General features: G+C 42.3%; 1 protein-coding gene across 1 annotated transcript in view; it reads left to right on the plus strand.

The window, feature by feature from the left end:
- Positions 1-13,676, plus strand: part of INO80 (INO80 complex ATPase subunit) — a 155,504-nt gene that overhangs the window by 100,456 nt on the left and 41,372 nt on the right. The window contains exons 22-25 of the mRNA XM_068253371.1: positions 3,036-3,103; positions 5,796-5,889; positions 8,739-8,913; positions 12,813-12,953. Coding sequence (XP_068109472.1) covers positions 3,036-3,103; positions 5,796-5,889; positions 8,739-8,913; positions 12,813-12,953 — 478 coding nt within the window. The remainder of the gene's footprint in view (positions 1-3,035; positions 3,104-5,795; positions 5,890-8,738; positions 8,914-12,812; positions 12,954-13,676) is intronic.

A 13,676-nucleotide genomic window follows, 5' to 3' on the forward strand; every position in this document is an offset into this window, starting at 1 on the left:
AATGGCCGGCGGGCCGCGAGTTTGAGACCCCTGGTATAGACGTTACAAATCTTTTAGGAGGGGGAAGGCCTTGGTTCTTTTGGTAGCATTGTTTTCTTCACCTTCTGTTTTAGATGTATATACTTTTTATAAAACAGCTTATTCTGAAGTGTGCAACAATGAGGCAACTTGAAGCTCACATTAGAGGGTGCGGATGAAGCCCATCACACTCAGTTGGGTCCATCCATTTGGAGCTGAATTATTTAAAAAAACCCTATATTACTAGACCCTTGATGGTATTTGAACAAACATGCCAAGGAGAAGGCCCAATGCAAGGTATGGTGTCATTCCTATACTCGCTATTAAACAACTCCGAAGCACCTGCCTCAGCTGATAGGGAGAAATGGGAACAGGACTTAGGCCTGACATTTTCAGACAAACAATGGGGAAAAATCCTCACCTTCTCTCATAAATCTTCCATTTCTTCTAAAAATTAAGAAGCTGGGTATAAACTCTTCACAAGATGGTATCTTACACCCTCAAAATTACATCGAATGTTTCCAAGATCTTCTCTTTGTTAGAGGTGTTGGCAGGATACAGGGACATTAATGCATATATTATGGTTCTGCAGTAAGATCACACAGTTCTGGTCAGGCACTTGATGCACGTAATGACTGACTTTCTTCCACCAGACTCACCAGCCTTCTCTTTTCTTCATCATAATACCTGGTCTGTTCGTATATACAAAAAAAATGCTCACGAGACATTTAGTTAACGCAGCTAGGGCCTTGATAGCTAAAAAATGGAAAACCTCAGACCCCCCCCCCCACCATTTTAGAGTGGTTGCGGGAGGTGGACCAGATAAGATACATGGAAGATCTCACTGCTACCCTTCATGAGAAACATGAGCAATTTTGGAAGACTTGGTTTGGCTGGTTTGAATTCAAAGAGTCGAACCAATACCGGTCCCTTGTGCGTGGCCAGAATCTGCTTTAATGTACATAGGCATTATATAACAGACTGCGAACTGGGGTTAATGGACTCGGCAGCTATCCCCATTTCTCTCGGCTCAATACCTATATACCGGCTCTTTGCCCCCTTGGCACTCGGGGAATGGGAGCCTGTTTCTGGGATGGCCTCCTGACATAGTCTTCATCTTCTCTTATCTATTTCCTACTCTACTTATATTTCCTTTCATTCCCCTCTTTATTTCCTCTTTACTTTCTTCTTTGCGGTCACAGATACTTAAAGCAACCCAAAGGGCTTCATAGATTACCTGATACCCTAAGTACAAACATGGTAATATTGGATATGGGCATGTGGATATCGGAACTGATGACTCTCTCTTGTGACACTAGCATATTTTGACAGACCCTCGTGTATGTTCCCTCTGGGCCCAGGGCTGCCATTTTTATATATATTTTAGAGGGAGACATCCCCCTATATACATTTAAATGTTCTTTTTGTGTGCTTACAAGTTAAACCAGGTACTCTACTGTATCTCTATTAGCCGCGCTGGTTTGCGGCTCAACATTGTAAACTCTCTTGTGCTGTTATAGATGCACCTTCCCTAATGTACCATTTTGTCGTTTATCTGTTACCCTTGGATTCTCATCTGTATGTGACATTTGATATACATGATGTTTTTGTATACGTGTACTGTTTGTACCTTTTTATTCTTTTTCTTTGAAAATAAAAGAATCTTTAAAGAGTAACTGTCAGGCTGCAGAAGCTAATTTAAACCTCTATTCTCCTGTGTTAAACAGTTTAGACAGAAGCCAAAAAGACATTACTAAAGATAAAAATCTCTCTTACATTTAATGTGTTCTTATCAGCAAAGCTAAGCTCCTAAGGAGGACGCAAGCCGCATTCCATACTGCAAAGCATTCTGGGGCTCTCCCCTCGGCTGCTAAGGAGAAGACGGGATCAAGTTTCAGCAGCTTCTAACTCAGTCCAGCCACAGCACAGATAAATCTCGGGCAGAGTACACTGCAGGAGTCAGCTATTGTTCCTAGCCACATGGCTCATTAATATTCACTGCACACTGTGTTATTCTGTACGAGCTCCTCTGTGAATAGGGAAGCAGGCAGGACATGACGACACATTTGGCTTCACAAACATGGAACCTGCCATGGGCTGTCAGGAGCATCATTCTCTGCATATACTATATAAAAATTCTGTGAAATCCAAACGTGGACAGTGAAATGCATATGTAATGTAAGTACAGCCAATCTTTAGCTACTGATATATGTGTTTATTTTCTCTGAGACCTTATACCTAACAGCTCCTCTTTAAACAAAAAAAACCCTATAATTCTACCACATTAACCTTTTAACAGCCATATAAAATAAAACTTAATTAGGCTGCAGGGCTGATTTTTTTCCTGCCACTGGGGAAGTGTGCCTACTTCAGCCTGGCAGACTCGGCCGTGTATGCATAACTGGCGACAGGGAGCGTCTATAGTTACCTGTCTGGGCAGCTGGAACGCTTTCTCTTCCATCACCCCTCTTCTACCACTGGGTGTCACTGTAACACTGACATGGTCTTCTGGATCACAATCACGTCATATCATGTGATCAGAACCCAGAAGACATGATGCAAGTTCAGAGCCATGGGTAGAGGAAGAAAAAAAAGCCGTCTGGAACAGGTAACTGTAACTGCTCCCTGCCGCCTACTCGTTTGGCTGTACTAGAATTCTGAACCTCCCCTTTGCAGTCTGGGTAGCAAGATGGTGCAATCCACATGGCATGATCCAGAGAACCTAAAATGGACACTTTCAATTCAGCACTTCTGGTAATGTGGGCAAAATTTTAAGACCGTATTGTTAGCTACTCATTCCCTACAAATAATATCTGAGCACTGGGATTGCTAAGCATTAGATGGTGGTTTTGCATCTGTGTCTAGAGATGGGCGTAATACCTGAAGGAACACTGCTGCGCGTTAGATGTTTATCAGGGTGTTTGCAAGTTATTCCGTTTTTGTACACCTTAGGACAGAAATATTTGGAAATAATTGAACTGTTTTAGCTGATCATTTCCTCTCTCATGTTTGTTTAGATGGCTGCGCATCCTCCTTTCACCATTTGCACCTGATCACGTTCAACAATCACTCTTCCATAGAAACCGTAAGATTATTATTGTTATGTGTTTCAGTAGTAAATATAAGCTTACACTATTACATATTTTTGTTGGATTAGGAAATCACCAGAAATGAAGGCCCTTACCTGGACCAGTGTTTGATGTTTTTCTCAACTGAATGCTAATAAGGGAATACTGCTCTCCCTAGATTGAGGCATTTGTGTGTGGGTGAACATGCTCTCATTTGTGTAAAGCACAAGATGCCAATGGTGGACCTGCCAATTCTGGCAGGTCCGTCAGTCAAGCTCCACGGTCCAGGGCAGTAAGCATAGAGCCCACTAGAGGATGTTGAGCCCTCAAGCCCGAACACTTTCATTCCAGCGCAGGAGACTTTAGCGCAGCAGTGAGTAACGGAGCTGAAGTTACTTATAAAACACTAATTCGGCCTCCAGCAATTGCTGGAAGCTGAATTAATTCATTCCCCACCATCCATGGCGGCCTGAAGGGGGAATAGTATTTAACATCGATGGGAATTTCTGCAGGAGCAGGATAAGCCATACAGGCTGTATCCTGCGCCCAAGTCTCCTACGCGATTCCTCTCGTATACCTCAAGCCACCCTCGTGAAGTCTGTTTATGACTGTTTGGTCAAAGACTTTTTACACAGTGGCCTTCTGGAGGTCATTTTTTAGGGCTCTTGCAATGCTAATCCTATTCCTACTTGCCCAATGCAGTAGTTACTGGTCCTGCTTATGGGTTAAGGACCTTTTATGGCCCTGTCCAGCTCTCCTACAGTAACGGCCTGTCTCCTTTAGAATGTGCTGGGAGCACTCTTGAGCATGCAAAATTGCAGCAAATTTTTTTATTTTTTTTTGCCTCGCATTGCGAACACACTTTCATTTCGAGTTTTTTAGGTGTGAATTTTCATTTTGGAAATTCCTTTTTGTACCTTTTTATAAATTGCGGTTAAATAGAGTAAATTGTACACGCTCATAGCTTGTGGAAACTAGATGCATGCAACCATTTTTTTTAACAGAAAGCTAACCAATACAGAATCTTCTGAGGCCCATAGAAAGACGTTACAAGCACGGTGTTGTGTTTGAAGCTGCAAATGATATGCTGGCAATTTGCCTTAGCGTGCGCCCAGAAAAGATGAGGAGGGAAACATGTCAGTGGCCTCCAACTGTTAAACCATTCATTTTTTGGTGGCCATCTCATTGTTGACCCTCTAGTGCACCTGTTGTTAATTTCATAAACACTAAAATAGCTGAAATGATTAATAACCCCCTCTGCTACATACTCATAACTGACCACCGCAATATCCCAGAAGTGTTCCTTTAATTATTTTTATTTAGCAGTTTATATACATAGACCATATACAGTCCAACAGAATACCCAAGCAGCTCGGAGTGACCCAAAACTACTAGGAAAGTATAGGGGACTAAAAGAGACCGAAAAGCCCTCCTACTAAAAAGCAGTGCTCATTGTAGTTTGCCGTATTAAAACAGAAGGTATTTGCGATAATTCAGCTTTAAGTGAGCGACTGTGGTCTCCCACAATCCATCACTACTGAATATGCAAATTACCTCTATATGCTTTTGAAGCCAGGCTTACATCCAGAACTGCTGGTGTATAGCAAGCCTATAGCTTATACATTTTACAGAGCCACATCAACCCAACCCAGCAGATCGGATTTTTGCAAACGATTAGTCGCTTGAACGTCAGGTCGTTTGGACGTCAAATCGGGCGTGTGTACGGTCAGTCGTTCACCTGATAAGACTGGATTTGAACGATCCGCCAAGTGGATCAGTCAAAACCAGTCTTATCAGGTGAACGACCGACTGTACACACGCCCGATTTGAAGTCCAAACAACCGGTCGTTTGCAAAAACGTGTGTATGCACCTTAAGCCTGTCTTTAGGGGCATAAAGAGATAATTTGCATATTCAGTAGTGATGCATTGTGGGAGACCACTGACGCTCACTTAAAGCTGAATTCTCGCAAATACCTTCTGTTTTAAGAAGGCAAACTACACTGAGCCACCTAGTCCCTAATCTTAAGTGAATTGAGTGCTGTGCTAAAGTATGATTCATGCACTGGACAGTAATAGGACATGTATTATAATTCTTGGGATTAACTGATCAGCAACTAGAGAAAATTAGGCAAAAGCAGCATTGGAAAAATTGGTCTGGGCATCTGCAGCATTTTTGTACCTCTTTGGTCCAATTTTCCTTGCTCTGATTTTGATATATCTGCTCTAGTGATTCAAAGTCTTGAGGTGGGCCAAAAGATCAAGTCTTCAGTAACAACACATATGTTGTTCACATCTCAGGCATCTGCTAAAAATACACAAATGCAGAGGCGGGACAAGGTCCTCCAGCACCCAAGGCTGAGACACCAAAGTGCGCCCCCCCATCCCTCCCACCCCAGCTGTCACACACTGATTGCTATTAGACTAATAGGTGCCCCAAGGCCCCCAACCTCCCCAACACCTTAATCTCTAGTTATTTGGCTTGCAGCCACTGTCATGTATCCCCTTTTCTTATTTCTTTCTGCTTCAAACACAATTGGGAATGACAGCTGAATGAATTGTGCGCCCCCTCCTACACTGCGCCCTGAGGCTGAAGCCTCTCCAGCCTCTGCCTCGGCCCGGCCCTGCACAAATGTAACCTTCAATGAGTGTTTAATCTTGTTGTTGTCTCCCAGAATTAAGCTGTATATCTTGTCTGCTCTATTTCATAGGGAGAGATCAAGAAAGCTGCTTTTCTTTTCTTCGATTTATTGATGTTTCTCCGGCAGAGATAGCAAACCTAATGCTTCAGGGACACCTAGCCAGGTAAAAAGAATAATATGACTCGGGCTGTTCATATTGCTCATGGTACAATGCAACACATGATTATATGGATTTAGGTATATTTAAATTAACTCTGAAGATTTGCTTTTTCCTTTTTATTTCCTCTGAGCATTTTACTAAGATCCATAGTAAAGCTGGTATGTTTCTTTCTGACATCTTTCCTGCTATAAAGGCTTATTCAAGCATTCCCCTTAAAGATATAATGCACATTTTTATCTGTTCTTTAAAGAGACACTGAAGCGAAAAAAAAATGATATAATTAATTGGTTGTGTACTATGAATAATTACTAGAAGATTAGCAGCAAAGAAAATATTCTCATATTTTTATTTTCAGGTATATAGTGTGTTTTCTAACATTGCATCATTCTCTAATATGTGCAGATTACACAACACTCAGCATTCAAAATGATTCTTTCAGAGCAGTCTGTGAACTAATGACCTCTCCTCTGGTAGATAAAAAGAAAACTGTTCACTTACAGTTGAGATAATAAAAGTCAGAAGACAGCCCTCTCCATGACTTTGAAAGTCGTAGAGATTAATGTTTTTTTTGCATAGAGATAACAACTGGAGTTTCTTAACTCTTCCTGTACTGGAAACAATTACACTGATGTATCTAATCTTAATGTTTTATTTCTTAGCTGTGCTACACATACAAATCATAATATCATAATTTTTTTTTTCGCTTCAGTGTCTCTCTTTAAGGATTAGGATCTGCTGCCACACCAGCGGTACAGTGTAGTGTCGGATCCGATGATCCGCTGTGGTCCAGCTGGAGGCCAGGATGCATGCTTTTCCTCCATAGGATATAAGGGGAACACATTCGTTTGTCTGGGATTATCGCGTACGGCACAGAAGTGCCATCCATTTACCGCAACAGATCTGATGGATCCATGTCAGGCTGACAAGTGGGAATGGCTCATATAGAACGTAAATTCTTTTCCAGTTAAAATATAGAGTTTGGGATATACTCGCCGTATAAGACTACCCCTCTTCCAACGTACACCAAATAAAACTTAAAAATAAATCATATACTGGTGCTATGTATGAACAGATTTTGGTGCTGTACTGCATGTGGCACCCAGTATATAACAGTGTATAGGCGATTGACTGGTTAGATTGGTCAGCTCTCCTTGTCTGCCTGTTTATCAGAGCGATATGGAAGAATAGATCGCACTGTGCCCATAAATCACGCCTCTTTCACCCTTCCGGCCCACCTTTGTATCCTATTTACCTCCTTCTCTGCCTCTCAGATGTCGCACATGTGTGCCTGTGCCGCTTCACTACAGTCCTCAGCAGCGAGATCTGAGAGTCGGTAACAGGAGAGGGCATATCACCCGGCATCAATGACACCCGACACCCCCTGACTTTTCAGAAGAAGATTTTCAAGGGTTAAAAAAATCCTCTTATATGTTTCAACTTTTTATCTGCTGAAAAGCTTTGTGGAGATGAAGATTTCATTTTTCAGCACAACCTGGCACCTGCTCACAGTGCCAAAACCACTGGTAAATGGTTTACTGACCATAGTATTACTGTGCTCAATTGGCCTGCCAACTCTCCTGACCTGAACCCCATAGAGAATCTGTTGGATATTGTGAAGAGAAAGTTGAGAGACGCAATACCCAACACTCTGGATGAGCTTAAGGCCGCTATCGAAGCATCCTGGGCCTCCATAACACCTGAGCAGTGCCACAGGCTGATTGCCTCCATGCCACGCTGCATTGAAGCAGTCATTTCTGCAAAAGGATTCCCGACCAAGTATTCAGTGCATAACTGAACATAATTATTTGAAGGTTGATTTTTTTTGTTTTAAAAACACTTCTCTTTTATTGAACGGATGAAATATGCTAATTTTTTGAGATAGGAAATTTGTGTTTTCATGAGCTGTATGCCAAAATCATCAATATGAAAACAATAAAAGGCTTGAACTACTTCAGTTGTGTGTAATGAATCTGAAATATATGAAAGTCTAATGTTTATCAGTACATTACAGAAAATAATGAATTTTATCACAATATGCTAATTTTTTGAGAAGATCCTGTATTTTGTCAGTTAGACTTTGCAACTGATTTTCAGGAAATGCTGGTGAAAACAAAGAAAACCCTGAGAATCCCCCATGAAGAGATGGACTGGCCCAAAACCTGTCAGTTCTGTCAGATTTAACTGCCTTTTTTTTTTGTGATCGTGGTCCTTTAATATAGAACCGGCATGCCATGGCCACACGCAAAGTAAAAAAACAAAACAAACATAGGTACGGTACGTTCTAGAAACAGGTATGCAGCTATTGATCATGCACTCAACTAGGGCTCCAGATTGCAAATTCTACAGCTTGAAATTAATCCAATTAAATGAAGTAGCTGATGGTTTGGATTAGTCCAGTTCTGATGCTGGGTACACACTATGAGATTTTCTGGCCGATTTACTGTCAGATCGATTATTTCCAACATGTTTGATTTGCTTTCCGAGCATTTTTCGATCAATTTCCTGTTAAAGATAACGGAAATCGATCGGAAAATACTTGGAAATCGATCGGAAAGCAAATCGAACATGTTGGAAATAATCGATCTGACAGTAAATCGGCCAGAAAATCTCAGTGTGTACCCAACATGAGATGTATATATTTGCATGTAATTTGCATCAACACAAACTATTTACCGTCCCATTAATCATCATACGTACCACTCTGATAATGTATATTTTTGTAAAGCCATTAATTCTCTTTTTTCTACTTTGCTCTTTGATAAATGCATCTAGGCAAAGTGCTGTAGCTGAGGGATTGCGCTGATGATCTCGGAATACATTGATCTGAACATGTATGACTTGGTCTCTTCCAGATGGTTATCACTTTTCCTGTCTCTGAAAGCTGCCTATAGGCTCCAGCATATTTGTTGCTGGAAGAGGAAGATCCAGTCCAATGCTACACATACCTACCTAACCAACAAGGATTTCATTATCTGGGTAGACTCACCACTCTCTTTTCCCAGCATCCACAACTCTCCTACCCTGAAGGTAATAGTCATTGTTTTTTAGACTTACTGCTCAGATTGTTACAACTATTGCAGTTTTCTTCTGTCACAGGTCCAACAACTGTACATGTGGATTTGTTTTCCCCACAGCCCTCACTGCTCTTAGCTGTAGTCATATGCTAGGCTCTGCTCATAGCAACTTTTCTGCATATCCACTGTATCTCCTTTCATGGTTTACACTAAATGTACAGGATTCACACATTCCATTAGTGACAGTGATTGTAATCATGGTGGTTGTGTTAAAGCAGACCTGAACTCAGAACTTTCTCTCTGCTCTAGAAGATAAGCAGCAGCATAATAACCTCAAAGAAATACATTTCTTTATTACAGCTTGCAGAACTCCTGCAATACATCTGCATTGTGTCTTTTTCCTGCTTTCATGAAAGCAGACAAAGGGTTAACATCCTGTGTTTACATATTAGCTGTGCCTGCCGAGTACTCCAGAATTTCTGGGCTGACACAGCCGAGAGATCAAATTATACTTGTGATTACTTACAGATGAGGAAAAATTAAGCAGGCTCTTCTCTGTAAAAATACACACTACGCATTTCTCTCAGTTTTTCTTGTGTCCTGTGCAAGAGTTCAGGTCCACTATAAAGCAAAACTAAAGGGAAATAAATACACATTACAACAATGTCATAGTAGTACAAGTGTTAAAGGGAACCTAAACTGAGAAGGAGGTGGATTTTTTCCTTTTAAAATAGTACCAGTTTCCTGACTCTCCTGCTGATTCTGTGTCTCTAATACTTTTAGCCACAGCCCCTCAACAAGCATGCAGATCAGGTGCTCTGACTGAAGTCAGACTGGATTAGCTGCATGCTTGTTTCAGGTTTGTGATTCAACCACTGCTGCAACCAAAGAGATCTGCAGGACTGATAAGCAACTGGTATTGTTTAGAAGGAAACATCCATATCCCTCTCAGTTTAGGTTCCCTTTAAACCCTTAGTCTTTTATAATGGAACCATTCTGAACATATAGACCCTTATTCATAAAGCTATGGTAAGGTTCCCATGTGCAGACAGCATAGTGTGCGTTGCCTAGTTAGTGTGACCTGCATTACCTATGTAACCTGAGTGCTGCTAGGGTAATGCTATGCTGTTGTTGGTAGTAACAGTAAAGTTGCAGCGCACAGAAATCCTACTGTAGCTTTGTGAGTCAAGGCCATAGTTACTAGAAGTGTCTGAAAACCTTACAGTGTTTAATGACCTCTGTCTTAATCTTGAGTTATTGTTGTTTGGTGATGGCCATTCAGCTTACGGCCATTGTGTATGCGGGCAGCTGTGTTTACACAGTGTGCCACCCCAATTGTGCTATGGAAGAATGAGTGAATTGGAAATATTTATTTTTACTGTGGACAAATTGTTTAACCACTTCACAACGGAGGGGTTTTACCCCTGAAGCACCAGCGCTATTTGTGCCTTGCAGCGCTGCTTCCATTGATTGTTTTCAGTGATATGATTGGTTATTGGGGACTGGGGTCCCCATAACCAATCATTGCACTGCAGAGCGGGGGTGTGTGCGCGCGCGCGCGGGTCGCGGGGGCGCGCGATCGCGCGCTGCACATTTGTTTACATTTAATTGTTATCAATGGAGACTGCTTCTGTTTGAAGCAGTCTCCCATTGTGTCCGCAATCGGCGCGTCTAATTGGATTTAGGAACGCTTGTTCCTAACATCCAATTAGTCACCTGCTGTGCTGGCTGGCTGGAGTGTGCGCGCGAGGTCCCCGCCCACTCCCAGCCAGTAAACAAACAAGTGCGCCTTTCTCCGTCCCTGGGGGTGAAGCAGTGCGCAGAGGGACGGAGAAATTTAGCACTGGGGGGTAAAGTGGTTTTAAAATGATGTCATTTTAAAGGAGAGACTTTAAAACAATATTGTTTTACAGAATATGCAGTATGGATTACTGTGTTTTTATATGTCTTTTGTTTTGTTTGTTAGTTGCATTCTAGACTAAGATTGTTTTCTCAGATTTTGTCGCTGTCTCCTAACATGCTTCATGATTTGTAGGATGTTAACTATTGTTATTGCTTCAGAAACATTATAGTACCGATACCAACCATGTGACTAAACTGCAGAGACGCCCAGGAATATGACCCCCCTCTCCTGATCATAGTGGCAAGGGGTTCTTTAAGGACTTTTCATAGTGGGAGAGTGCTAGAGTTTCAGGGCAGCTCAGTAAATTGATGACTGTTATCACTGAAGTCAGCAGCACTGATTCATACAGAAGAATTAACTAGAGGGGTTACACTTCTTCATTTCACAGTATGCACTGCTCCCATTTTGCATGGGATAGGGTAGTGGAGGCGAAGCAGGTGATTTCGGCGCTCAGCGCCAAAGTTGGGCGCCGCTGTAGCAGTAAAGCTATACTGGGTGGGGCGCGTAAGGGTAACTCGGGCTTCTGGCGATTGCCGGACCCCAAATTACTTCTCCCTCCGAGTTGCTACCGCTCGGAGAGGAAATAGATTTTAACGCCCTGGGAAATTGAATGGCAGCAGGGTGAGCCGTCATTCGGCTCGCCCTGCTCCCAACTCACCGGCAGCGTATGCAGCAGAGGCCCCTCTCTCTTTAATCTATTCCCTTTGCCACTCCTATTAATTCAACCCATAACTGTAAAAAATACTTTCCGACCCCTAGAGCCCTTGGGGTTGATGCACGTAGCTATGGTAATATTGCTGTACGCAGACATCGCACGGCAATAGTACCATTACTACTACCAGCTGACTGCGCACAGCAATATTACCGGTGTTACATGCATCATCAACCCCCCTTGAGCCAAACTGTACCATCACAAACTCATGCTTATTATATATCACTGGGAGCGTACCATTGGAGTGCAGGATCTGACAGAATATTAGATAATTGTGATTGCCAATATTCTGCTATTGGCTTTCAACTGGGTTTTAGGTGCTTCTCCCCATCGATCATCTCCCACTAACACTAATGTTGGGAATACACGGTTCGTTTTTGAGGTGATTAGATGGTTCGATAGATCATTTCCGGCATGTCCGATCCTTTCGCCGCTCGACTTCTGATAGACGTGAATGGAAATAGATAAGAAAAATGAGCGGAAGATAAGAAGAGACCGCAGAATCGAGCGGCAAAAATGATAGAGCAGAGAAGTGAACGCCAGAAATGAACCGTGTATTCCCAGCATAAGTGCCCCATCTAATGTAAACCATTCCTGGTGCTTAACCCTAACTCCACTCCTAATGTAATCCTTTTCTTGATAGCTCGAACAATAGTCCCTTGTATAGGAGGAAGGGAAGGTTAGTAGTTAGGGGCCGCTACAGCTCTGGGCCCCCCTGTGATCTCAGGGGCTGCTCTCCACTAGTTACGCCCCTTTAGCCATACTTTTCCTACATCTGTAGTATTAGAAGGGAGCTACTTGGGGATATAAGATCTTGCTATGCCATGCTCTCCTCCATGCTTGTTGCACAGTGTTCCTCAGCAGCTGCTGGTCTGGCCTCCTCCGCTTCTCTTAAGGCTGACCTTTGCCATTTTCTGCCGTTATCTGATCCTTTCACTTTTGGTAAACCGATCCTTCTATAGCTGTGAGGAGTAAACTTTACAGTGAGGAGTGTCTGTGATGCTTGTTCCAGCAATGAATTATTCATGCTTTCTCTGCTATTTATATTTGAGACTGTCCAAAGATGAAGCATAATAATCTTTCCCGTATTGTTTTCTCCTCACTGCATATTGAAAAAATTGTAGAACAAAGTATGTCAACCCCCTAAAAACTGCTTACATTTAATAAAAAACTGGTGTAAAATAATTTGGTTGATTATTATAGTTGAGCTTTAGTAAAATGACTATAAAGAGACCTGTTTATGATTATATAGATTATAATTATAACTATCATGTTTTTGTTCTCTTTCATCCTTTAGAAATTGGTTTTCACTTCCCACTGGCAGCCAGTTTATGGTGTTACAGACCCTGTGATACATCAACGAAAATCAGTCCAGCCGCGTGTTCTTCCCTGTCAGCTTACGGAACTCCCCTTGTTTCTGAGTGTCTCAGCACCAGCGGTATGTATGCTATTGTAGCAGAGAGATGGCTAGCACGGATCAGGTCATTTGGACGTGGGGATTGACTGGGGTCTAATAGATGCCTACATTAATTATAGGTAATTGGGCACCCAAGCGGTGAGTTGGACACCCAGTGCGGGTAATTGCTGATCGCGACTAGATAGTAATTAGTTAGTTGTAGCCTATCATCTACCAGGGTTTGTTTGGGCACCAAGGTTACAAGGTATCCAAGATAGAAGTGAGAGAGGTACAGGCAGGTTAGGACCTCCCTAACCTGCCTGTACCTCTCCATTGTCTGCTGAGGATGTAATGTATGCCTTTTAAACTTTTTCAATAAAAGCAATGTTTTAATGGGATGTGCATGGCCGCTCTGCCTTCTATCTTGGATCTACTACATCTAACACAGGCTTAATTGCACTCGCAGAGAAAATTAGCCACCCAGTGCACAGTACGCTCTTTTTCTGTATTATATAAGGTTACAAGGTATGGTTGAGTTACTTAGAGGTGGGAGTAAGGCATTTAGTGGTGTTGGTGGGGATTTAGGCACTTTAGAGGGTGAACTAGGGTTAGGCATTAGATGTGGTGGTTAGGTTTAGGCACTTACGGGGGTTGAGGTAAGGTTAGGGATTAGGTGGGGTGGTTTGGTTTAGGCACTAACAAGGGGTTTGAGTTAGGAATTAGATGGGGGGTTCGGTTTAGGCACTTAAAAGGGAGGGTTCAAGT

This window comes from Hyperolius riggenbachi, chromosome 9, assembly GCF_040937935.1.
Source record: "Hyperolius riggenbachi isolate aHypRig1 chromosome 9, aHypRig1.pri, whole genome shotgun sequence".
Classification (NCBI taxonomy): domain Eukaryota; kingdom Metazoa; phylum Chordata; class Amphibia; order Anura; family Hyperoliidae; genus Hyperolius; species Hyperolius riggenbachi.